Source organism: Chlorocebus sabaeus, chromosome 13 (assembly GCF_047675955.1).
Source record: "Chlorocebus sabaeus isolate Y175 chromosome 13, mChlSab1.0.hap1, whole genome shotgun sequence".
Classification (NCBI taxonomy): domain Eukaryota; kingdom Metazoa; phylum Chordata; class Mammalia; order Primates; family Cercopithecidae; genus Chlorocebus; species Chlorocebus sabaeus.
This window is the reverse complement of record NC_132916.1, coordinates 40863835-40888324: the sequence shown is the minus strand read 5'-3', so window position 1 is coordinate 40888324 and position 24490 is coordinate 40863835. Positions and strand designations below refer to the sequence as shown.

The window sequence follows — 24490 nt, the reverse complement described above, 5'->3', positions numbered from 1 at the left end:
GATTTACATTTACTGAGAATCAAATCAATACTAATAAAATAAATTAAAATGTCACTCAAACAGAACAGATAAAATGACACATTTGTTTTACATTTATTTAAGCATTACCTAATGTGAATTACAATGTGAACAACAAATAATGCATAATCATTTTTAAGCTGAAAACTTTTCCTTTTGCCCAACTCCAGTGAGAGTATCTAACTTAACTTCCTTTTAACTACCTTTCTTATTTTTTTAAATACTTGGAAACTTTCTAAGATGAAGTTTTATAATGAAACTCTGAAACTTTCCAACTTTCTAATACCCTTTTTGGAAATTATTATTATTATTTTATTATTATTATTATCTGAAATGGAGTTTCACTCTTGTTGCCGAGGCTGGAGTGCAATGGCACAATCTCAGCTCAGCGCAACCTCCACCTCCCGGGTTTAAGCGATTCTCCTCAGCCTCTCGATTACAGGCACGTACCACCACACCCGGCTAATTTTGTATTTTCAGTAGAGACGGGGACTTTCTCCATGTTGGTCAGGCTGGTCTCGAACTCCTGACCTCAGGGGATCCACCCACCTCGGCCTCCCAAAGTGCTGAAATTACAGGCATGAGCCACCACGCCCAGCCTGAAATTGTTTTTATAACCATTACTACATAGCTGGGTACTGGTTATTCTTCCTTCATTTTATTTTTTAGTTTGGTTTCTGTAGTCATGGTTAAAAAGCACCTTAAGGCATTTAAAGAGATTAGACCTAAGAAATGTTTACTACTTCATAAACCACTACCTACTTGAGATATTAACAAATAATAAAATGAAATAGAGACAGAACAACAAAAACAAAAATTGCTCAGTTAATTTATATACCACATAAATCAGGTGAGACAAGTATCAAATTGAAACTTTAAGAAAAGTTGTTAATAGTACAGACTTCAAAATAATTAATATTGAACTCTAAATCAGTACTTTCTTTTATAGCTCAGCGAAATTCTCAAATAATATGGACCATTAACTTTAAGCCCATAATAAATGAAATTATAGTGAGTGGTTCAGTGGTTTGCACACATCTTCAATCAAGATTGGTTAAATGAAACCATGCCAAGAAATAACTTCTGTCCACAGAAAGCTAGAGTAAAACTTTTTTTGAAAACTAGTGTCTAGAAATTTATTCTTCCTATTCAATTCCTCAGCTGGAGAGGATGCAGAATGCACCTCCACGCAGAAATGAAGAGTAAAATAATTACTTCTAACCATCTCCTTGATTAGTATTTTTCTTCACTATCTGCCATTGGCATTTATCTTACACAAAGATCCTCTTAATCATAAACAATATGTATAAACCTGTCTTTCAAAAATTTTTATGTCATTTCTATAAAGGACCTTACATTACAGGGTAATTTCTTTTTTAAAAAAATACATAAAGTAGTTGAGGAAACTATTAGATAAATCACTTTAAGTAAAATTCTAATCCTGAAAGAAAAATCTCTATCTTAAAATCTTTGTTCTTTTAATAAAATTTAAAACATACTGACATCCTAAATACACTATCTGTTCAAGTATTAAGGATTCTCTGCTATAGCAATATGTAAATTTTATTGTATTATAAACTACTATATATCCTTGTTTTTGCAGAATAATTATTTTATATTTGTATCAGTAAGCATCAAGTGAGCAATGACCACTGTTAAGTGTGGTTTAAGAGAACATAAAAGACACAGATAACAATTTGAAAATTTCTCTTGGTTCTACCTACTTTCAAGCTACTGTAGGCCTGATAACCATAAGACAAATTTAAAAGTATGACTGAAGAACTTAATTACATATGTAGAATATAGTAGAGTATATAGTTTTTGATACATACTTAATTGTGATAAAGTACTTACTCTAAAAGAGGTGGAAGTATTTCACAATTCAAAACAAAATCTCTGCATTCTGCATTGTCACCAGCAATATTGCCAAGTGCCCAAACAGCCTTAGGAAAAAAAAAAAAATTATCTTAAAACAGTATTTTAAATTAGAGGCTTTCCTTCAGGAATGAGATTTTAGTACAGAATGAACAAAGCAACAGTTTGTGACATGTTAAAAAAAAAAGTAGAGAAGAAAAACTTTCAAAATGCAATTTAATATTTTTATCCAAATTGAAAGACAGGACATTTAAAAAGTTTTCCAGCTGAGCAGGGTGGCTCACATGTGTAATTCCAGCACTTTGGGAAACTGAGGTGGGCAGATCGCTTGAGTCCAGGAGTTCAAAACCAGCCTGGGCAACATGGTAAAATCCTGTCTCTACCAAAAAAATGACAAAAATTATTTGAGTGTGGTGGCATGTACCTGTCATCTCAGCTACTTGGGAGGCTAAGGTGTGAGGATCACTTGAGCCCAGGAGGCAGAGGTTGCAATGAGCCATGCTCCACCTTGGGCAACAGAGCGAAACTCTGTCTCCAAAAAAAAAGTTTTCCTTGCGTACTAGTGAAATATCTATACTGTTCAACAAAGAGCATAGTTTACTCTGAATTTACACAGAAAGACAAAATATATCTATCTAGCAAATTTTCCAATTATAATCATGCACTGCATAACATTTTAGTCAATAACAGACTGCATATAAGATGGTAGTCTCAAAGTATTATAATACCATATCTTTACTGTACCTTTTGTATTTTTAGATACACAAATACTTACCACTATAGTCTATAGTAGGCTGGGTGCAGTGGCTCATGCCCGTAATCCCAGCACTTTGGGAGGTGAGGTGGGCAGATCACTTGAGGTCAAGAGTTTGTGACCAGCCTGGCCAACATGGTGAAACCCCGTCTCTACTAAAAACACAAAAACTAGCTGGGTATGATTGCAGGTGCCTGTAATCCCAGCTACTCAGGAGGCTGAAGCGTAAGAATTGCTTGAAACCCAGGAGGTGGTGGTTGCAGTGCAGATCATGTCACTGCACTGCAGCCTGAGTGACACAGCAAGACTCTGTCTCAAAAAAAAAAAAAAAAAAAGAACTGCCTACAGCATTTTTAGTACAGTAACATGCTGTATAGGTTTGTAGACTGGATGCAAAAGGCCATGCTATAAACCGTCTAGGTCTGTGTAAATAGACTCCATGGAATTTGCACAATGATGAAAATGTGTTTCTCAGAACACATACTGATTTACTAAATTTCAATTAGGTAAGAAATTATGCAAATGCAAATTATCATTTTATTTTATTCTCACCATAAACTTTTCATGTTAGTACAAAAGTAGACATGTTACTTTTCAATTGGGAAAGTTTTATTTCAATGTTTAAAATATAAGTTAGTATTTTTAACATCTACTCTAGACCTAAGATTTTTCTGTTTGTTTTTAAGAGAAACCTTTAAACTAAAGACATTTTCTACCTTATGGAGGATAATATTCTGTTGGAGATCTTAATTGATATAACATTCTTGGAGTCTGACTTTGAAATACATAGTAAGAGCTTTAAAAAATTTATCTTTTGGCCAGGCGCAGTGGCTCACGCCTGTAATCCCAGCACTTTGGGAGGCCTAAGTAGACGGATCACCTGAGGTCAGGAGTTTGAGGCCAGCCTGGCCAACATGGAGAAACCCCAACTCTACTAGAAACACAAAAATTAGCTGGGCGTGGCAGCAGACACCTGTAATCCCAGCTACTCGGGAGGCCTGAGGCAGGAGAATCGCTTGAACCTGGGGAGCGGAGGTTGCAGTGAGCCGAGATCGTGCCATTGCACTCCAGCCTGGGGGACAAGAGCAAGACTTCGTCTCAAAAAAAAAAGAAAAAAGAAAATTTTCCTTTTGACAGGGTAGTCATTTTTCCTAGTAAAATAATCAAAAGGCACATAAAGAGTGATGACATATAATGATATTCATATTATTAACAACACCAATAAGCTAGAAATAATCCAAGTGTACAACAATTGAGGAATAGATAACAAATTATGGTACATGTCTGAGCAGATACTGAGTAATCAGTAAAATTTCCTTGGAAGAATAATTACTGCCATAAGAAAAGGCTCCCAATGTTAGTGTTAACTGAAAAAATATATATATAAAATGAAATGAATAAAATGGTAGAGAGATCAACAGATTTATATACATAAAAATGACGCAAAACAAAAATGTCAAATGACTTGACTTTATTCAGATGGTACAATTATATGTAATTAAATTGTCCCTCTTAGAACAAAACTTTACTAAATTTATTAAAAAATGGTTCTATTCAAAGTAATGTGATACTCTTAAAACAAGCAACAATATAATCTACATATACGCAGAGAACAAGAAGTCAAACCAGTCCAGCTTTAAAACCCAGCTCTGCCATTCATCGTGACTTTAAGTAAGTTACTAACTTTTGAGTCTCAGTATGCACTTTTTTTTTTGAGACAAATCTCGCTCTGTCACCCAGGCTGAAGTACAGTGGCATGATCTCGGCTCTCTGCAACCTCTGCCTCCAAAGGCTCAAGGAATTCTTGTGCCTCAGCTTCCTGAGGAGCTGTGGCACCATGCCTGGCTAATTTTTGTATTTTTAGCAGAGCTGGGATTTTACCATGTTGGCCAGGCTGGCCTCGAACTCTGGGCCTCAAGTGATCTGATCGCCTCAGCTTTCCCAAGTGCTGAGAACACAGACATGAGCCACCATGCCCAGCCTCAATATGCACTTTTATAAACAGGAATAGTAATTCCTATGCTAGCTGCAATCACATTTATAGAGAACCCAGGATTATGTCTGGAACCGTTCATTCTTCCTCCCTTCTAACTTAACACCAAAAACACTACTGTAATTTAATGCAATATACAGCAATTAGAAACAAAAATGAATTATACATTGTAATTACAAATGGTACTTTCAAGAGAAAACTGAATTCTAGTACATATAACAGTACAAATTAGAAACGTACCTGCTCTTGAACATCTTCATGTTCAGAATTAAGAAGTTTGATAAAAATTGGAACAGCCCCAGTTTCAATCACTACCTTGGTATGCAGAAAAGTTCCAGATGCTATATTAGTTAATGCCCATGCAGCTTCAAACTAAGAAGAAAAAAAGGTAAAATAAAGGAAAGAACCAAAGAAATGCCAGAAAGGCAAAGAAGGAAAGAGAGGGAGTAAAGACCTGCTAGGACAACTGTGAAAGACTGACTTAATAAGGTTCATTGTGAAGTCAGATGTAAAGATTAAAAACTCTTAGGAAAAAAAGTAATTGTTATCAAAGGTCACTCATTACAGAAAAGTATTCTTTAATATGGGAAAATAACTGATAAAAATGTAATGAAAATATACAAAATCAACAATATATAAACACCTTTGAATTTATAATTCATAAAACTCCTCTTTATTATTACAGAGCCAAGTATTCTAAAGCAAGCAGTTTAAAAACAAATACGAGACACTACTTATAACAACAGTATATTCAGGACACTTAGAATCATAAGAGGTACTTATTTCTCTACAGATCATGTAACTTTCTACTTATTTAAGAAACAAAAAATTAGAAGTTGAGAGATTTAGGTATCTGTCCAACATCAAGTTTTCATTATTAACAGAGCCAGTGCTGGGACTTTTTTAAGCTGCAGAGTCTCTAAGAAGTTACTCATATCAACTCAATTAAAATCTGAATATATATATACATTATGGATTTAAAATAAAAGCAACTGAGAAAATTCAACCATGGCTCCAAAACAAAGAACTAGTGAATTACTGAAAGCAACCCACAAATCCAAAGGCAAACTAAGCAGCGACTATAGCTTAAAAAATATTTCACATATTTGACATATAAAATTAACCATGAAAAAAATTTTTTTAATATTTCACATAAATAACTTTTCACATAAATGTAGATGTCATTATAAGTAACAAAAAATGTACCCAAAAGCATTACCGAAATACTAAAAAGTACAGTTACTTTTACGTTTAGGACTAAGAACAAATTTTAAAGGGAATTTATATTTTAAAAAAATGGAGACCATAGTTCTAACCAATTGTAGATAATGAAATAAACTAGTAGACAACTAAAAGGTTACTCTGCAAACTTGCCCCTAGTATCCCCCAGAAAGCCTTAGTAAAGACTGGTAAAGTCAGAAGCCTACCAGCAACCAATTAAACATAAAACGAGTGATAAGCAAGTGACAACTGTGAAAACCTAGAGCGTATGGCTACAATTTTTTTAAAAAAAGGTAAACTTTCCAGTTAAAAAAAGAAAATAGAGACAGAATGCCTATTCAGTTTCCTTTCATTTTAACTATCTGACAACTATGGCAACACCTCTGATTTGTCAAAAGGAGCCAAAAACCTGGATATTCATTTGAAATCCCCCAATTTTTTAACGTTTAATATCTAATTCACGTTTTAAAACATGTGCAGGCCAACAAAACTTGTTTGTAGGCCCCCAGTGTGAGATCTATTAGTTAGATGGACCAATCATATGAACTAACATGCTTCACATGTGCTTGGGTAATGTGGTACAACATGTAGCTGTCCCAAGACCACACTGTTGAATTTCTATAGTTTTTAATTACAGTGATTAATAAATGCTTAACTTCTCTCTCTCTGTGTGTGTGTGTGTGTGTGTGTTTGTTTATTTAGAGACAGGGCCCAGGCTGGAGTGCAGTGGTGTGATCACAGCTCACTGTAACCTCAAGTTATACTCTCACTTCAGTCTCCTAAGTAGATGAGACTACAGGTGCATGCCACCACACTCAGCTAACTTTTATTTTTTTATAGAGATGAGGTCTCACTATTTTCCCAGGCTGGTCTCAAACTCCTGGGTTCAAGAGGTCCTCCCTCTTCAGCTTCCCAAAGTGCTGGGATTACAGGTGTGAGCCACCACGCCCAGCAAATCTTCCCACACTGTGCTGTCTACACATGCTATCCTCTAAACCTAGTATTAATTTTCCTCTTTTCAGTCTGCCAAAGGCTCCTTTATCCTCAAGACTAGTCTTGCAACACTACCTTTGTGAAGTCTTAAACTTAAACTTCCCCTAAACAGAGTAAGTTGCTATGTTCTGTGTCCCCAGAGTACTTTGTTTATAGCTCTGTTAGAGCACTAAGGACACGACGTTACCCCAGATCTTTTTGCTGTCTGTCTTTCCCAGGAGAAAGTGAGGAATTTCTCTGGACAGGATATCTGAATTTTGGAACTACAATATCTTACATGATGCTTGGCTCAAACTAGTTCTCAATAACTTTATTTATTCACATTCAATCATTTCTTCTTTCATTCAATTGGAATTAAAAAGCCAAATAATAGGTATCAAGAGGTCTGGGTTTTAGTCTGGACTTAGGGCTTGTATAAAGCAATGGAACCAGATTTCATGATCTCTAGATCAAAATAATTGACAATAAAACTGTAACACGACTAAAGTAGCCTCTTAGAGACTCTTACTGTAAACATTCTCAACAATTTTTCACATTCACACATGCAATACATTCCTTTGCTTATACCTAAAATGTGAGGATCTTTCCCAAATTATTCAGCTAGGTAGACCACTACTCTTAAGTCATAAATTCAATAATTGTTACTGAAGTAACAGTCCTCCATTATTGACAATAGCATTTATAAGTTAGGTGTATGTCTTGTGCAATTCCTGATACATAGATAAAATTCCAAGCTGTACTCTATCTTAAGAATATACATAGCAATGAATGTCGGGAAAACCAATCTTTTTTTAACACTAAAATATTCACAAACTTCAGTAAATTACCATTAGTAGCAAATTATTTGGAAAACATCTTAAAATTGTAACTATATTATGGTTGAGAACCCATGTTCTTTATGACAAACTTAACTCTGATCACATTTCTACTAGATAACACTAAATACTAATTAATTCTGTTTTGAAAAAAAGAAGTAATCAATCAGCTAAAAGTTTTTTAAGAGGTAAAAGTTAGAACCCTGGCTAGCTAAGAATCAAAATAAATTTAACAACATTTTAGTCCAAAGTTTTCTAAAACAAAAAAGTTATTAAAGGTAAACAACTATAAATTGTTTATTAACAGTAGTAATGATTTTATATACTTTTTCCAAAATTGCTTAATAAAATAACAATTCCTAGAAAAAACTAGCACTGCAACCATGTCCAAGGCAAGACAGGTGGCACTACCTTTTCTTTTAATTACCAAGTATTTACTTAATGCTTACAATAGAGTCAATACTGCAGAAGTTGCTTTCACTAGAAACTTTAACATGTCATTTCTAGAGAAAAATTAAGAAAGAAAACTTTAGACTCACTTGTAAAGTGCAATTTTCATTTCTTTCAAGAAATTTCACAAATCTCTGTACAACTCCTGGTTTCTGTATAACTTGATCTATTGGTGGATTAGGTTCTAAAAATTTAAAAATACTTAAGTTATTACAAATACACAAAAAGAAAACAATCTGGTCCCTGTGTCCATTAACAGGACACATAAAATAACTCTTTCCTAGGCTTCCCTGACCCAAGATTAAAACCCTTAGCTAGATGTAATTGAAGTCAAATTTTCTCCAGATTATAATTTTTTTTGTACATTTTGCAAATTCCGCTTTCTTATTCACTGCAAGAAACTTTAAAAATATTTCCTACATAAACATTTAAATTTTATAAATTGAAGGCTATTGAGGACACCTTCAAAACACTGATTATTTCTGCCCAAAACTCAAAATACCAACTGAGGAATAAAGTTTCCACTAATTCTTTACAGTACTACCCTCAATTTCTAAGCATATCTCCTCCATTATCAACCACAATTTACCTAATGTCTGTCAAACGAGATTCTTTTTTGTCCGGGAATTATTTTTTACAGAAATGCTAATGGACTGTCTACAATTATTGATAATTTTCATGAAATGCAGACAGTTTTTGAGAATCATAAAACATGTAGGAAGCTTATATAAAATCCAGACAAAGACATTTCAGGTACTGGTCATCTAAGTATAAAGAACTCTCTCTTCTACCTTGGCTTCAGCAAAACACACCCTCTGTGGTTCTTCAGTAGCTTCCCTATTGGTGCCCCTTTGGGATAGTCATATTCCTGTTTATTCTCATCTTAGAAAATGTACCTATTTTGTTAATTCAAGTACCAGATATTATTACTATTTGTGATAATTCACAAACCTAACAACCTTAGCTGAATTCTCCTTTCCTAGATTTCAGACCATATTCCTAAGTGACTACAAGATGTATTTTTATTTTCACACCTTTTAAAATGTATTTTCACACCTTCTTTCAAAATGCAGCATACCCAAAATCAAACTCATTATATCATCATGGTTATTCCTTCCCTTGCCCTGCATCCACCAGCCAAACTGCATATTACTGAGTTATGTATTCATGTAGTCATGCAAAAGAAAATACTCATTTCTACTTCTGATTCTTCCTTTTCTTCTTACTTCCTCTATTTGACTGTGTTACTGATCATAAAGAACTCATATATTAATGTTAACATACTGTGTTTAATAAGTAGGATGAATAAGCAAATGGTGGATATAAAACATCTGTACAAATCGTTCTTTTTGATATAGAAAAACATTTTCATTAAATTTTAAGTCAGCTCAAATCCTAGAAACCTTGATCTCAATTGTTAAGAAAGATTTACTTAGAAACAGACTTCCTTCTTCCTTTTCATTTTTCTACAAATTTGCTATTCTTCTAACTTGGGCAAAATTTAGAAAATTTCTGCAATGTTAGTGAAGTTACATCCATCAAGTTTTGTTTGGGTGTTCTAAATGAAAAGCCCCAATTCTTCAAAATGGAAAAATGAATTCCAGATCCTAACTTATACTGTTATAAAACATCGACAGGATAAAACAGTAAGTATTCTTAATCATTTTACCTTCCACCTTAAAAAAATCAAAACAAAACTATAGGATTGCAATTATCACCTTCACTTTCTTGTTTTTTCTTTATTTCCAAAGAAAATCATAAATATATTATCCTATTTTGTTTTAAATTTAATGGACAGAAATTTTGTCTTGCTCTTTATGAGAGAAAGAGATGAGAGAGAAGGAAGAAAATACAGGGTTTTGTGGTTGGCGGGTAGGGCGAGGTGGGCATTGAGACTGTCAGCTATATATATAAAAGTAAATATAGATATGATATGAGATATACCCACACATACACATAAGAACCCAGATACAGTTTCTTCCTGGTGAATTAAAAGCAACACATTTATATTTATCTTCATCTAAAAGAAAGCAATTAAAGTGCGCTTGGATTGTCAGCTAATCTAACAGGTATTATGAACTACTATTAGCATTATATTGACAGGATGATAGTCTAAATAATCTTATAATGGTGATAAACTGCTACCGAGAAGACTTTTAGTCATTATGGCAATGAGTAGTATATGGAGAATATCTCCTTCAGAACTGAAAACTAAGCAAGAGTCAAGCAAAAGAAGAAAGCTTTGGAGAACTTTCTACAAAACTGGGATTGAAGAAAAGGATGGTTTGTGATTTACATCCACAAGAGTGGCCACGACAAGGAAATAAGTAGAAGATGTAACAAAAGGTCACCATCACAGACTTAAGTCAGAGGAGTAAAAGCTAGAGCTAAGACAGGCTGTGCAGTACCCAGGGCATATTCGTATCTTCCTAGTGTCTACAGTAAGAACACTAATTATAATAAAGAAATGCTTGCAAAAGAGGCAAAGTTTCCTGTGGTTTCCGCTTCCAGTTCTGGGCTCTAGATGCTTGCTTTCTCATATTTCCTACTTTGACAGATCAAATAAAAATACAGTAAATCTATTATTTTTCTAGGGCTGATAGATTTGGCAGGAACCCACATCAATCAGTGAAAGAAAACATCTATTAACTCCTTGCTGTATGTCCAACTAGGCAAGCATAATTCCATTACAAAGAAGAAACAGAGAACACAATTGTCTCTGTGAAAGATAGTACAGTTTAACGGAAACAGAATACCTTTAGGAATTAGAGTAAATGAGGACAAAATCTTCTGATCAAGGAATTCGATACCCAGACAACTTGCTCAAAGACATCAGAAATATAGTATTTAGACATATAAAGGCTTAAAATTGTACCAATGCAATTTTCCTAGAATGGGGGTAAGAAAGGGGTAGAAAATCCTTCAAGCAATGCTTTAATAAAAATTTAATCAAGATAAAGAATTCAATAATAAGGAAATGTTACAAAAATACCGGCGGCAAACTCTAAAAATCTTAAATAAATCTAAATAAATTCTGTTAACAGTATGACATGTAAAAATAAAATCTTGACGAAATATAATTTAAAAACAATTTAACAATATTAATCTGACTCAGAAAATAATCCCAATCATAAAAACAAAAACTGTGAAGTATTGTGAGGAAGAGAGAAGCCATTCTTGATTGCATAAGGGTTTCTTGACATTGCTAAGGTATGTGAGGAACAGAAATTGAAAGTTAAATTTATTTATGAACATAAATTACAGTAAGAAAGCAAAAGTGAAAGCCTTATAATCTATGCTGACCTGATCACAAGATATCTTTCATTCTTCATGTGTCACTAACCTCTGTCTCTCTTAGGATGATAAGGCAGTTGAACTAAGAGCATTTTCAAAACCTTATCAGTTCATATATAAAACCCCATAAAATTAGAACTACTAGTTCAATAAATTCCATATATGAAACACAAGACAAAGATTTAAATTTTTACTTAAATGAATTCTTATTAACTCAATATAAAATTGGTCAAATAACATAAAAAGGCAATTATATATTATAAAGAACCAATAAATAAGGCAAAATATTCCACCTAATTACAAAAAAAAAAAAAAAGCCAAATAATGATTACTATTATATAAGCATTTTTTTCTTAAAGATAACTGTGAGGCCAGGCATGGTGGCTCACACCTGTAATCACAGAATTTTGGCAGGCCAAGGTGGGAGGATAACTTGAGCCCAGGAAATTGAGACCAGCCTGGGCAGTATGACAAAACTCTGACTCTACTAAAAATACAAAAAATTAGCTGTGCGTGGTGATGCATGCCTGTCATCCCAGCTACTCAGGAAGCTGATGTGGGAGAATCACCTGAGCCTGGAAAGTAGAGGCTGTAGTGAGCTATGATTCTGCTACTGCACTCCAGTCTGGGTGATAAGAGTGAGATGTTGTCTCAAAAAAAAAGAAAAAGAGAATTGGGAATGTTGGTAAAAATAGTGAAATGAATGCTTGTACAAACTGAAGATGGGAGTGTAAATTAATACAGTTTATTCCCTTTGACCCCCTACTTCACTTTTATGAATGAATATTAAGGAAATTTATATTGCTTAACAATTATTGTAGTATGTTTATGGTAATCTAAAATTGAGAAAAATTTAAATGCCTGATTACATCATTTTATGTTCATACTCTATGTTATGGTACCATTTAAAAAATAATGTCTGAAAAATATTTCTACAAAAATTAAAAAATATATATCTCCAACCTTATTTCTTGGCAGCAGGATTAGTCTCTTTACATTTGCCTCTTTAACTGCTTTTATATTTTTACAATTTTTCTAGAGTCAACATGTGTTACTTTGTTAACATCATATTCAAAAATGGATGTTACTTTACAATATATTTTACAGAGAATATAACACCTGTGTCTAGCAAAGAAAGGTATTTTAAAATTTAAAAAAAAAAAACAATAAAATAAACCTCTACTACAAAATCCTGTAATATCAAATAAGCATACTGAAAATAATTCTTGCCTTTAGAAAGCAGCTTTCTAAATTTCTGTGTTGCTGTTAGCTGTTGATCAGCATTATTAGAAAAAATCATCTGAACCATATCTGTAGTAACAACTTCTTCCTAAAACACACACACAAAAATATAATTAACATTTAAACATTTTACATGAATAATTTTGCATGCATAAATATTTGTTATATATACTATTGCTAAAATTATTGAGGTATAATTTGAAATATATTTTTGTAAAATATACCTCTGGAATGGGTACAGTGGAACTAATATCTGGATCCTGTATAGGACTTTCAAGCATAGATTCATCATTTCTGGGCAAAGAGACATTTCTGCGTTTGAACAACTGTAATAAAGAGAAATCAGTTTACACGTTGAGCTTTCCATAAAACATTCAATTGCCATAGAATTCCATGTTTTCATTTGAGTGGACAAAAAAACCCTATCAATTTTATAACTTAAAATTCTGAATATTTGAGTATTTCCCAATCATTATACTAGGAAGTAAGGTATTTATGAGAAGTCAGAATTTCTGGGCTAGCTTTTGGCTGCAGAGACTACTTCACATCACTTAAATCTCAGATCTTTTACTAACAGTAAGCTTGTAAATGGAATACACATAGTCATTTTATAGCACTTTAAAAAGCACATATTTCCACACTGGATTATGAGGTATCTAAGAATTTTTGCAAGAAAACTTAAAAAGCACATCTGTTACACAGGAAAGATAACATCTGATACATTAACTGATTTAGTATATCTGATTAACAAGGAATAGAAAACAATTCTTAGGAATCACAGTCCTATGCTTATTAATTCAGGAGCAGATAAAAATGAAGCAGAAAAAAAGAAGAAAGAAACATGGTGAGTTCACTAAGGGAGATTTATAGGTACTGTTGACCCTCCATATCTGTGAGTTCCACATTTCCAGATTCAACCAACCTCGGATCAAAAATAATAATAAGAATTAAAAATAATAAGCCAAACATGGCAGCACATGTGTCTGGTCTCAGTTACTTGAGAAGCTGAGGTGGGAGGACTGAACAAGCCCAGGAATTGGAGGGCAACCTGGGCAACACAGCAAGTCCCCATCTCTTAAAAATCAACAACAACAAAAATACGAAAATAAAAAAAATACATATTTTATTTTACTTTATTCTTATTTTATTTTTTGAGATGGAGTCTCGCTCTGTCGCCAGTGCAGTGGCACAATCTCAGCTCACTGCAACCTCCACCTCCTGGGTTCAAGCAATCCTCCTGCCTCAACCACCTGAGTAGCTGGGATTACAGGCGTGCGCTCACCATGCCTGGCTAATTTTTGTATTTTTAGTAGAGATGGGGTTTCACCATGTTGGTCAAGCTGGTCTCAAACTCCTGACCTCAGGTGACCCACCCACCTAGGCCTCTCAAAGTGCTGGGATTACAGGCATAAGCCACTGAGCCCGACAATAATACGTATTTTTAAACAATACAGTATAACAACTCAACTACAGAGCATTTACACTGTATTAGATATTATAAGTAATCTGGAGATGACTTAAAATATACAAGAGGATGTGTGCAGGTAATATGCAAATACCATGCCACTTTACATAAAGGACCTGAGCATCAGTGAATTTTGATATCCGCAGAGGATCCTGGAACCAAGGAATGACTCTACATTTCCTAAATCAAAATTTGAGGAAAACAAAATCTGATTATATTATTTTTGATAGCTAAATAAATATCAGGGGTTTTTTTTTGAGATGGAGTCTCACTCTGTCACCCAGGCTGGAATGCAGTGGCGCGATCTCAGCTCACTGCAAACTCTGCCTCCCGGATTCACGCCAATCTCCTGCCTCAGCCTCCCGAGTAGCTGGGACTACAGGTGCCCGCCACCATGTCTGGCTAATTTTTTTGTATTTTTAGTAGAGACGGGGTTTCACCATGTTAGCCAGGATGGTCTCATCTCCTGACCTCGTGATCTGCCCGCCTCAGCCTCCCAAGGTGCTGAGATTGCAGGGGTGAGTCAGCGCTCCCAGCCTCTTCCTATTTAATATGTAAACAATCCTCCTTCTAATCATTTATTCAACACGATTTTTTTAGTACCTACTATAATGCATGAAGGACTGTGTTAGATGCTGCAGATAGGGAGATGAGAAATCATAATCATATTTCTGAAATAGGTCTTGCCTATTAAATGCCTGTAATCCTAGCACTTTGAGAGGCACAGGCAGGAATGTTGCTTGAGGCGAGGAGTTCAATACCAGTCTGGGCAACATAGCAGGATCCCATCTCTACTTACAGAATAGAATAGGCCTTTTCTACTTTCTTCACTGCTAGTCCTTTTCACACATCAGTTTTAACTCATATGTGTGAGAACCACATTCTTTTACTTATTTATAAATACTTCTACATTTAAGTACACCTTGGAATAAAAAATGTTGAGATATACTCTCTTAAATGATTTTACATTCTTTATGTCACATATGCAAAGTATAAGCAGAGATCCGGCTAATAAGACAATGGGGGAACAGTATGAGTAGCATGGGAAGATGACAATAATTTACTTATGGGCAAGAATTGTGAAAACTACAAAGCAGCAAATAATATATAATGTTTCTTTAGGGGGCAAATTTTATAATGACAAATGGAAGTGATCTAAATAGACGCAAGGGGAAAAATGTATTAGCAGTGAGGTAAAAATATAATTAACACAGCAGGTTTATCAATAAAACAGAAAATCCATTTCTCCCAGGACTAAAAGTAGCACAGAGTTCTGTTTCACAAATTTGCAATTATGATGCCTGGAGTCTAATAAATAATAGATTTAGCTATATTCAACTTCTTAAAACATTTCCATTTTTAATTATCCAATAATTAGCAAATAATTAAACTTTAAAAAAAACAAAATTAAATAGCTAAAAACACCTACCTGTTCTTCCCTTTTTTGTTTTCTAAGCTGTATTCCCTCTTCTTCTCTTCGTCTACGCATCTCTTGAGGATTTAGGGCTTTATTCTTGTAACTTTTCATTCTATAGTTATCTTTCCCTGGACTAGCCATGGCATCTTAAAGGAAGGAGAAAAGAAAACAGACACTGATAACTCACTCTCTTAAAACAACAGGAGACACTTAATCTAGCAACTAAATTCAGGCTCACTGATTAACAGGCTAACAAAACCCATTCTGAAAATTATGTACAAAGAATACATTCCCTTAATTCCACATCAAGATTAAAGCAAAATGCCCACATATTTGAGAAATAATATCTTAAAACAATTTTGGAATAAACAAAGACGAAGTTTAACCTATCTCATTGATTCTAAGATGCCACAACCTTTCCTGTCTCCTTAGCCCCCGCAGTGTTTTAACCTTTCTGAAACATAATTACCATCAGGAAATAATCATGAATTATTTGGGTAAAAAAAAAAAAAAAAAACAGTCTTCTAAATTACAGTTTCTGGCTAGATCAAGAAATAACCAGCATTGAAGTGCCTTATTTTTAATGGAATATGATATTAGGCTCCAGTAAGCACATCTAAAATATTTATTGGGGTCTGGCTTCTTACTGAAGGCACTGCCTTAAGAGCTGTGGTCACAGGGTCAGGACTTGAATTATGACTACAATATCAGTTTTTAGTACTCCAGTATAACTAGTTCTTTTGAAATACTAAAATACATGTATACTTTATTTTTAAGTAGTTTTATTGCAAATGTATTTTAAAACATTAACATTTTTATATATTTTATAAATACATAAAATACATGCAAATATATTTCATATTTGAAATATATGTGCTAGTTTTACTTTTAGAAAGTGAATTATAAATGTTTTAACAATGTAACAGTATTGATATCTTGATATTATCTTATAGGAATATTAAAATACTGATATTATAACCTATTCTGGATGTATACATCACACACACACAAAAATCAGCCTAAAGCAGGGTGCCAACTTCAGTTTAACATTAGATAGTGAGTACCCAGTATGTTATTCTGTTAAATTCAGAGGACATATCCATGTCTAACCAGAGACAATATTGTGACCAATTAGCTTATGAAGTAAACAGAAGAGAAGGAGAGGCTGGCATCTGTCTGCCATCCCTGTTACTGAAGAGACAGACTAATGAATTGGCAAATTTTATTGTAAGCAGTAAAGTACACTAAAATACATGCTTTAAGTCTTGTGGGAGCAGTGAAGATATGGCAACTAATTGTGCCTTAGGGACTTCTGAAAGCTTCATGGGTATCCTATCTTAAAGGAAAAGCAGGAAAGAGAAATGGGAAGAATCAAGCATTTCAAGCAGAAGGAACATATGCAAAGGCAAAGTTTTTGAAGAAGCCTTGCATAACCAAGAACAGTAAGAGATTGAGTGTGTCCAAAATGAGGATGCATGGGAGAACATAAAGCTATAAAGGTAGGTTAGAGCCCATATGGTTCCTATAATGCAGCTGTGAAATTTGGACTTGATCCTAAGGAACAGAATTAAAGAAATTAAGGAAAAGGTTTTTTTTTTTGTTTTTTTTTTTTTGAGACGGAGTCTCGCTCTGTCGCCCAGGCTGGAGTGCAGTGGCCGGATCTCGGTTCACTGTAAGCTCCGCCTCCCGGGTTTGCGCCATTCTCCTGCCTCAGCCTCCCGAGTAGCTGGGACTACAGGCGCCCGCCACCTCGCCCGGCTAGTTTTTTGTATTTTTTTAGTAGAGACGGGGTTTCACTGTGTTAGCCAGGATGGTCTCGATCTCCTGACCTCATGATCCACCCGTCTCGGCCTCCCAAAGTGCTGGGATTACAGGCTTGAGCCACCGCGCCCGGCCGGAAAAGGTTCTTTTACATAGTTCAGAGAGACAGGAGAGATGCTGAAGGCATGAACTAAACAAGTTACTACAATGAAAACATAGAAGACAGGTTGGATTACAGAAACATTTCTGAAAGTGATTCAGTAAAAATTAGAGGCCATATGAATGTAACAGATATCTGGGTAGGAAGAAAAAGGAGTTTAGGATGACTCCATGGTTTTCAACTGAGCCATTTGAGTAGTATGGCAAGATAACATAAGACAGAGAATACAGATGGAGGATCAGAGTAGTGGTTGTTCTGTTTACATATCGGCTTTTTTCTGAGACAAGAATAATGAATTCCGTTATTTTAAGTTTATTTTTAAATTTATATTTAGTAAAAATCACTCTTTTGGTATACAGTTCTATGAATTTAACAAATGTATACGCATGTAACTATCACAATCAAGATACAGAACAGTTGTTACCCCCAAAAACTCCCTCACGCTGCTCCTATTAGCCGTCCCTGACCCTTAACATCTGGTAAAAACTGAATTCTTCATCCCTACAGTCCTGCCTTTTCCTGAATTTCAGAAAAATGGAATCATACAGCATGTAGTCTTTTAAATCTGGCTTCTCAGAAAAAGTATAAAACACCTCATAATATAGCCAGCCAGGGAGGTGAATGACCTCTAGAGTGAGAACTACAAAACACTGCTAAAGAAATCAGAGATGACACAAATGAATGGAAAATGATTCCATGCTCATGGATAAGAAGAATCAGTATCATGAAAATGGCCATATTGACCAAAGCAATTTACAGATTCAATGCTATTCCTATCAAATTGCCAATGACATTCTTCACAAAACTAGAAAAAACTATTTTAAAATTCATATGGAACCAAAAAAGAGGCTGAATAGCCAAGGCAAACCTAAGCAAAAAGAACAAAGTTGGAGGTATCATATTACCTGACTTCAATCTGTACTACAGGGCTACAGTAACCAAAAGAGCAGGGTACTGGTACAAAAACAGACCCATAGACCAATGAAACAAAATAGCCCATAAATAAGGCCACACACCTACAACCATCTGATCTTTGACAAAGCTGACAAAAACAAGCAATTGGGAAAGGACTCCTTATTCAATAAACGGTGCTGGGATAACTGGCTAGCTACATGCAGAAGATTGAAACTGGACCCGTTCCATATACAAAAATCAACTCAAAATGGATTAAAGACTTAAATGTAAAACCCAAAACTATAAAAACCTTGGAAGATAATCTAGGCAATACCATTCTGGACACAGGAATAGTCAGAGATTTCATGACAAAGGGGCTATTGCAACAAAAGCAAAAATTGACAAATGGGATCTGATTAAACTTAAGAGCTCCTGCACAGCAAAAGAATCTATCAACAGAGTAAAAGACAGCCTACAGAATGGAGAAATTGTTGCAAACTATGCATCTGATAAAGGTCTAATATCCAACATCTATAAGAAACTTAAACAAATTTACAAGAAAAATACAAACAACCCCATTAAAAAGTGAGCAAAGGACATGAACAGACACTTTTCAAAGGACCTACATGCAGCCAAGGAGCATATGAAAAAATGATCAACATCACTGATCATTAGAGAAATGCAAATCAAAACCAGAATGAAAAACCATCTCACACCAGTCAGAATGGCTATTACCAAAAGGTCAAAAAGAGTCAGGTATGGTGGCTCATGCCTGTAATCCCAGGACTTCAGGAGGTGGAGACATGAGGATCGCTTGAGCTCAAGAGTTCGAGACCAGCCTGGGCCATACAGTGAGACCAAATCTCAACAAAATATCAAAACATTATCCACGCAGGGTGGCACGTGACTATAGTCTCAGCTGCTCGGAAGGCTGAGGTGGGAGAGTCACTTGAGTCCAAAGGTCAAGGCTACAGTGACCATGATCACACCACTGCACTCCAGCCTGGGCAACAGTGAGACCATGCCTCAAAAAAGAAAAGAAAAAAGTCAAAAAACAAATGAAAATTAGTTCAATCACTGTGGAAAGCAGTGTGGTAATTCCTCAAAGAGCTAAAAATAGAACTACCATTTGGCGCAGTAATCCCATTACTGGGTATATATCCAGACGGATATAAATCATTCTACCATAAAGACACATGCACACGAATGTTCAGTGCAGCACTTTTCACAATAGGAAAGACATGCAATCAACCTAAATGCCCATCAATAACAGACTGGATAAAGAAAATGTGGTACATAAATACTATGAAATACTATGCAGCCACAAAAAAGAATGTGATCATGTCTCCTGTGGGAACATGAATGGAGCTGGAGGACATTATCCTTAGCAAACTAATGCAGGAACAGAAAAACAAATACTACATGTTCTTACTCATAAGTGGGAGCTAAATGATGAGAACACATGGACACAAAGAAGGGAACAACAGACACTGGGGGCCTACCAGAAGGTGGAGTGTAGGAGGAGGGGGAGAAGCAGAAAAAAATAACTACTGGGTACTAGGTTTAGTACTTGGGTGACAAAATAATCTGTAAAACGCCCATGACATGAGTTTACCTATATAACACATTTGCACATGTGACCCTGAGCCTAAAAGGTAAAATCAACAACAACAAAACCAACAAAATAAATCTGGCTTCTTTCATTTAGCGTGGTATTTCAGTCATCCACATTGTTGGCATCTATCAACTCTCCTTTCTTATTGCTACTATTCCACTGTAGGGACATATCACGGTTTATCAGTTTTCCAGTTAAAGAACATCTGGGTGGTTTCCAGTTTTTGGAGGTTATGAATAAATTTGCTACATACATTCATGTAAAGGTGTTTGTGTAAACATAAGTTTTCATTTCACTCAGTAAATATCTAGTAGTAGAACTGATGGATAATACAGCAAGTTTATGTTTCACTTCATAAGAAACTGCCAAACTTCTTTCCAAAGTGAGTATTCCATCTTGCATTCCCATCAGCAATGCATGAGAGTTCCAGTTGCTTTGCATCCTGTCTCCACTTGATAATGCAAGGGGTTTTGTTGTTGCTGTTGTTAGTCATAGCCATTCTAATAGGCGTATAGTGACTCCGGTTTTAAACATGTTAAATGTATAGTACTTGGTGCACATGTAGGAGGCACTGATCTATAGATGGTTGAAAATATGGATCAGAACTCAGGACAGGTATCTGGAGTGATCATTCAGTATCATGCAGAGCTACAGAAGGATGACCAAAGGAGAAACCTTGGGGACAATTATATTTTAGTGGAAAAAGGCAAGAGCAAAAGAAACCAAAAAGAAGAAGGTCAGAGAAGTAGAAGAATAAGGAAAAATATAAGAGTCCTGCAAAGGAAAGGAGTTCAAAAGATAAAGGAATATTTAAGATGTAGTACCACTGATAACAGGCCACTCGGTTTATTCACTCATTGATTCATCCAGAAAATAAAAGTGTCTGTAATAATCTAAGTACCATATCAGGCATCAGATTTGGTAATTATGTCACTGGTAAAGATAGTGAGACAAATCTCACTACTGGTGGAGCTCAAGGTAGAAAAGAAGGGGCTGAGGCCTTGAGAATGATTGAAAAGAAATGCATGATAAATCTGCCAAAATTCCTTCTTTAAAATATTTAATGGATTCAGCAATACTATGTGCACCTACAAATAGTTATCATTAGTAACTGCTCAATATGGCCAGGCAGGGTAGCTCAGGCCTATAATCCTAGCACTTTAGGAGGCCAAGGAGAGTCGATCACTTGAGGTCAGAAGTTCAAGACCAGCCTGGCCAATATAGTGAAACCCCGTCTCTACTGAAAATACAAAAATCAGCTGGGCATGGTGGTAGGAGCCTGTAATCCCAGCTACTTGGGAGGCTGAGGCAGGAGAATCGCTTGAACTCAGGAGGCAGAGGTTGCAGTGAGCCAAGATCACTCCAAAAAAAAAAAAAAAAAAAAAAAAAGGCCAGGCGCGGTGGCTCACACCTATAATCCCAGCACTTTGGGAGGCCAAGGCGGGCGGATCACAAGATCAGGAGATTGAGACCATTCTGGCTAACAGGGTGAAATCCTGTCTCTACTAAAAATACAAAAAATTAGCCAGGCATGGTGGCAGGCGCCTGTAGTCCCAGCTACTTGGGAGGCTGAGGCAGGAGATTGGCATGAACCCTGGCAGGCAGAACTTGCAGCGAGTCGAGATCATGCCACTGCACTCCAGCCTGAGCGACACAGCGAGACTCCATCTCAAAAAAAAAAAAAGGAGGGAACTGCTCAACATAACTTTACTAATAACAATGTTTGGTATTATTCTCTATTTTATATCTATAAAAAGCTATACTCTTGAAAGTAAAGAGATCAGAGTTCATTACAGAGCAAACTGACCACAGTATTAGTTGTTGAATTATACAATACGTATAAAATATTTAAGTAAAATAAAATGCTCATGGAAATAAAATTCTTAAAATGTTTATCACCTATATATGTAGCATATTCTAGGCCACTGGCTGTAAACATTTTTAATCACACATCCTACATATGTAAAATGTATTTGTGCATTCATCCTCAATATATTTATTTCTATACATGCATTACTATTCTAATATACTACTCTAGCATAAAATTCACAAAAAATAGAAATTTTTAATGAAAGTTTGAAAAGGTAAACAAATAGAAGTTCTAATATTTTCTTACCACATCTGACTGGATCATCTTGTGCCCTACCACACACACACACAAAGGCGCTACTTATGATAGCATTAATCCAAGCAACCACATTGTAACCTGTTCAGCATAAATTTTAGCCAAATAAAATATAGCCCCAACAACTCATATATCACTTGTTCCTTTTTCTTCAATAGGAAAATTTAACACCTGCATCCATCCTCACTGCAGTTGATTTAAAGGGGACAATAAATCAACTCACTGCATCTTCAAATTTAACACCTGCATCCATCCTCACTGCAGTTGATTTAAAGGGGACAATAAATCAAGGGAAATTATCTCTAAAGGGGTCCCACCCAAGGGGATTGTTTCTTTCACTGAAAAATAAATTTAAAGGCTGCACTTCAAAGGCTGAGGTCTCATAAAACTTAAATATAAGAAATGTTATTCAGGCACTTTAAAGCTACAGAATAGAGGAATTTTTTTTCATTCATAAGCTTTCAACGGCTCTTAGAAAAACCATGTTTAAGTTGAGCAAATAACTAGAATCCGAACTTACGATTTTCTTTAATATCAAACGACATTATTTCTTATGCCAGTAAAGCCTTCATTTCCATGGGGCTGGGCGCCTCATTAGAGAAAGTAAATGACTGCACAAAGTGGGGAAAGTGCCAACTAGAGAGCCCTTATAACCAAACAAGCAATACTTAGGTCGGAGAGACAGAGTTGTTCCTGACCTACCAAGAAAGCCACTTTCCTACAGATTATGAGTCATTATTGGGTATTGTAATTGAGAGATAAATCATTAGTGTTTTTGTCTTTTTTAAAAAAACGTGTCCAAAAAGCTCAAAAGTAAATGCCAGTGTCATATTCTTTTTTTTGTTCGTTTTTTGTTTTTTGAGACAGAGTCTCACTTTGTCGCCCAGGCTGGAGTGCAATGGCGAGATCTCGGCTCACTGTAAGCTCCGCCTCCCGGGTTCACGCCATTCTCCTGCCTCAGCCTCCTGAGTAGCTGGGACCACAGGCGCCCACCACCACGCCAGGCAAATTTTTTTTTTTTTTTTTTTGTATTTTTGGTAGAACGAGGTTTCACCATGTTAGCCAGGATGGTCTCGATCTCCTGACCTCGTGATCCGCCCGCCTCGGCCTCCCAAAGTGCTGGGATTACAGGCGTGAGCCACCGCGCCCACCGCCAGTGTCACATTCTTTAGACGTATCACTGTCATTTCACAGCTTTCAAATACTTCCATCTCCTATGCATTATCGATGAAAAACTAAGTTTTCATCTTAGAACGGAGCTGACCGACTATTAGAAGCGTGGAACCCAGGCTTGCCTTGTCGTCGGGAATGAGCACTAGAGGCACCTGCACGCAGGTGGAGGAGGGCAGCTGGCGGAGGGAGAGGGCGAGGCTAGGAGGCCCCCGGGATGGAACCTGTCTCTTCTTTGGACACTGTGGAATTTCCATAAGCTGTTGGACACAACCGCTGGGTACCAGGTATGAGTGGCAACATTTGGCAACTCCATTAACTGAAAAGAACTACCGGGAAACGGTGAGGCGGGGAGGCGAAGACGAGACCGGTTGCCCACCACTCCTTCTGAGGACCTGCTGAAAGAATCTGAACTCACCACGCCTTCGCGTCCGCAAGAGAAAGGTCCGGCTGCCACGCCCCCGCGACCGCTGTCGCCCTGGGGAAAACATGAGAAACACCCGGCACCGCCAGGTTCCAGAGACCTTCGCAAAGGAAGGGGTAAATAAAAACCATGGCCCCAGAACTAGTAGTTCCCAAAGGGACGAAACCCGAGGCTCCCCCAACCTAGCCCGTGTTCACTCCAGCTTACCCATTAATGTGGCACTCTCCGATGCCCTGATTTCCCAGTCCCCAGCGGCGACGTGTGTGGCGGGTAACAGAAGGGCCGCCACTCCGCCCCTGGCGTGAAGCCTAGCGACCCAGTTTGCAATCCAAGATGGCGGCCACCTGCGCCCCTTCTCCGAGACCCCGAGGCTCGGCTCCCAGAAGCCCTTGCACTCGACGCGGCGGCAGCGGCGGCGGCGAAGTAGTGGTGGCCGCACATCCTAGCAGTGAGGCGTAGAGAAAGTGCGCGCCTCCGCCCCACCCACCGAAGGAGGAGCCTGTGCCTGCGACAACCCCTAGATTTTAGCTGCGCTTGCGGTGGCCAGGCTGTGGGTACTCTGCAGCCCCTAGACCTCCGTGCGTGCAAAGGGACAACCCCCTCATTCATTTATTCTTCACGCGTGCGTGCATGCATACATTCTTAAGGATATAAACTGTGTCAAGTACCATTTTAGATTCATTATTGGGGCTACAACATTGCAAAAAAGATGGTAAAAATCGCAGCCTTGTTGAGTGTACAGAGAGGCTCAATTTTCTTCAGCATCATTAACTTCCTTTTATATGCTCTGCTCATTTTGTTTCA

General features: G+C 36.4%; 1 protein-coding gene across 3 annotated transcripts in view; it reads right to left on the bottom strand.

Moving 5' to 3' along the window:
- KPNA5 (karyopherin subunit alpha 5) overlaps nucleotides 1–24113 on the bottom strand; it is a 53746-nt gene extending 29633 nt beyond the window's left edge. Inside the window, exons 1-8 of one of the 3 annotated variants that reach the window (XM_008007240.3) lie at nucleotides 23894–24113; nucleotides 23681–23740; nucleotides 15550–15683; nucleotides 12880–12981; nucleotides 12644–12743; nucleotides 8209–8303; nucleotides 4881–5012; nucleotides 1873–1961 (exon numbers count right to left, since the gene is read on the bottom strand). In XM_008007240.3, the coding sequence (XP_008005431.1) occupies nucleotides 1873–1961; nucleotides 4881–5012; nucleotides 8209–8303; nucleotides 12644–12743; nucleotides 12880–12981; nucleotides 15550–15683; nucleotides 23681–23740; nucleotides 23894–23897 (716 nt within the window). In that variant the 5' untranslated portion in view covers nucleotides 23898–24113. Of the gene's footprint in view, nucleotides 1–1872; nucleotides 1962–4880; nucleotides 5013–8208; nucleotides 8304–12643; nucleotides 12744–12879; nucleotides 12982–15549; nucleotides 15684–23680; nucleotides 23787–23893 lie in introns of all 3 variants that reach the window. The other 2 variants (XM_008007239.3, XM_008007241.3) reach the window with 2 other exon arrangements.
- Between the last annotated feature and the right edge of the window lie 377 nt (nucleotides 24114–24490).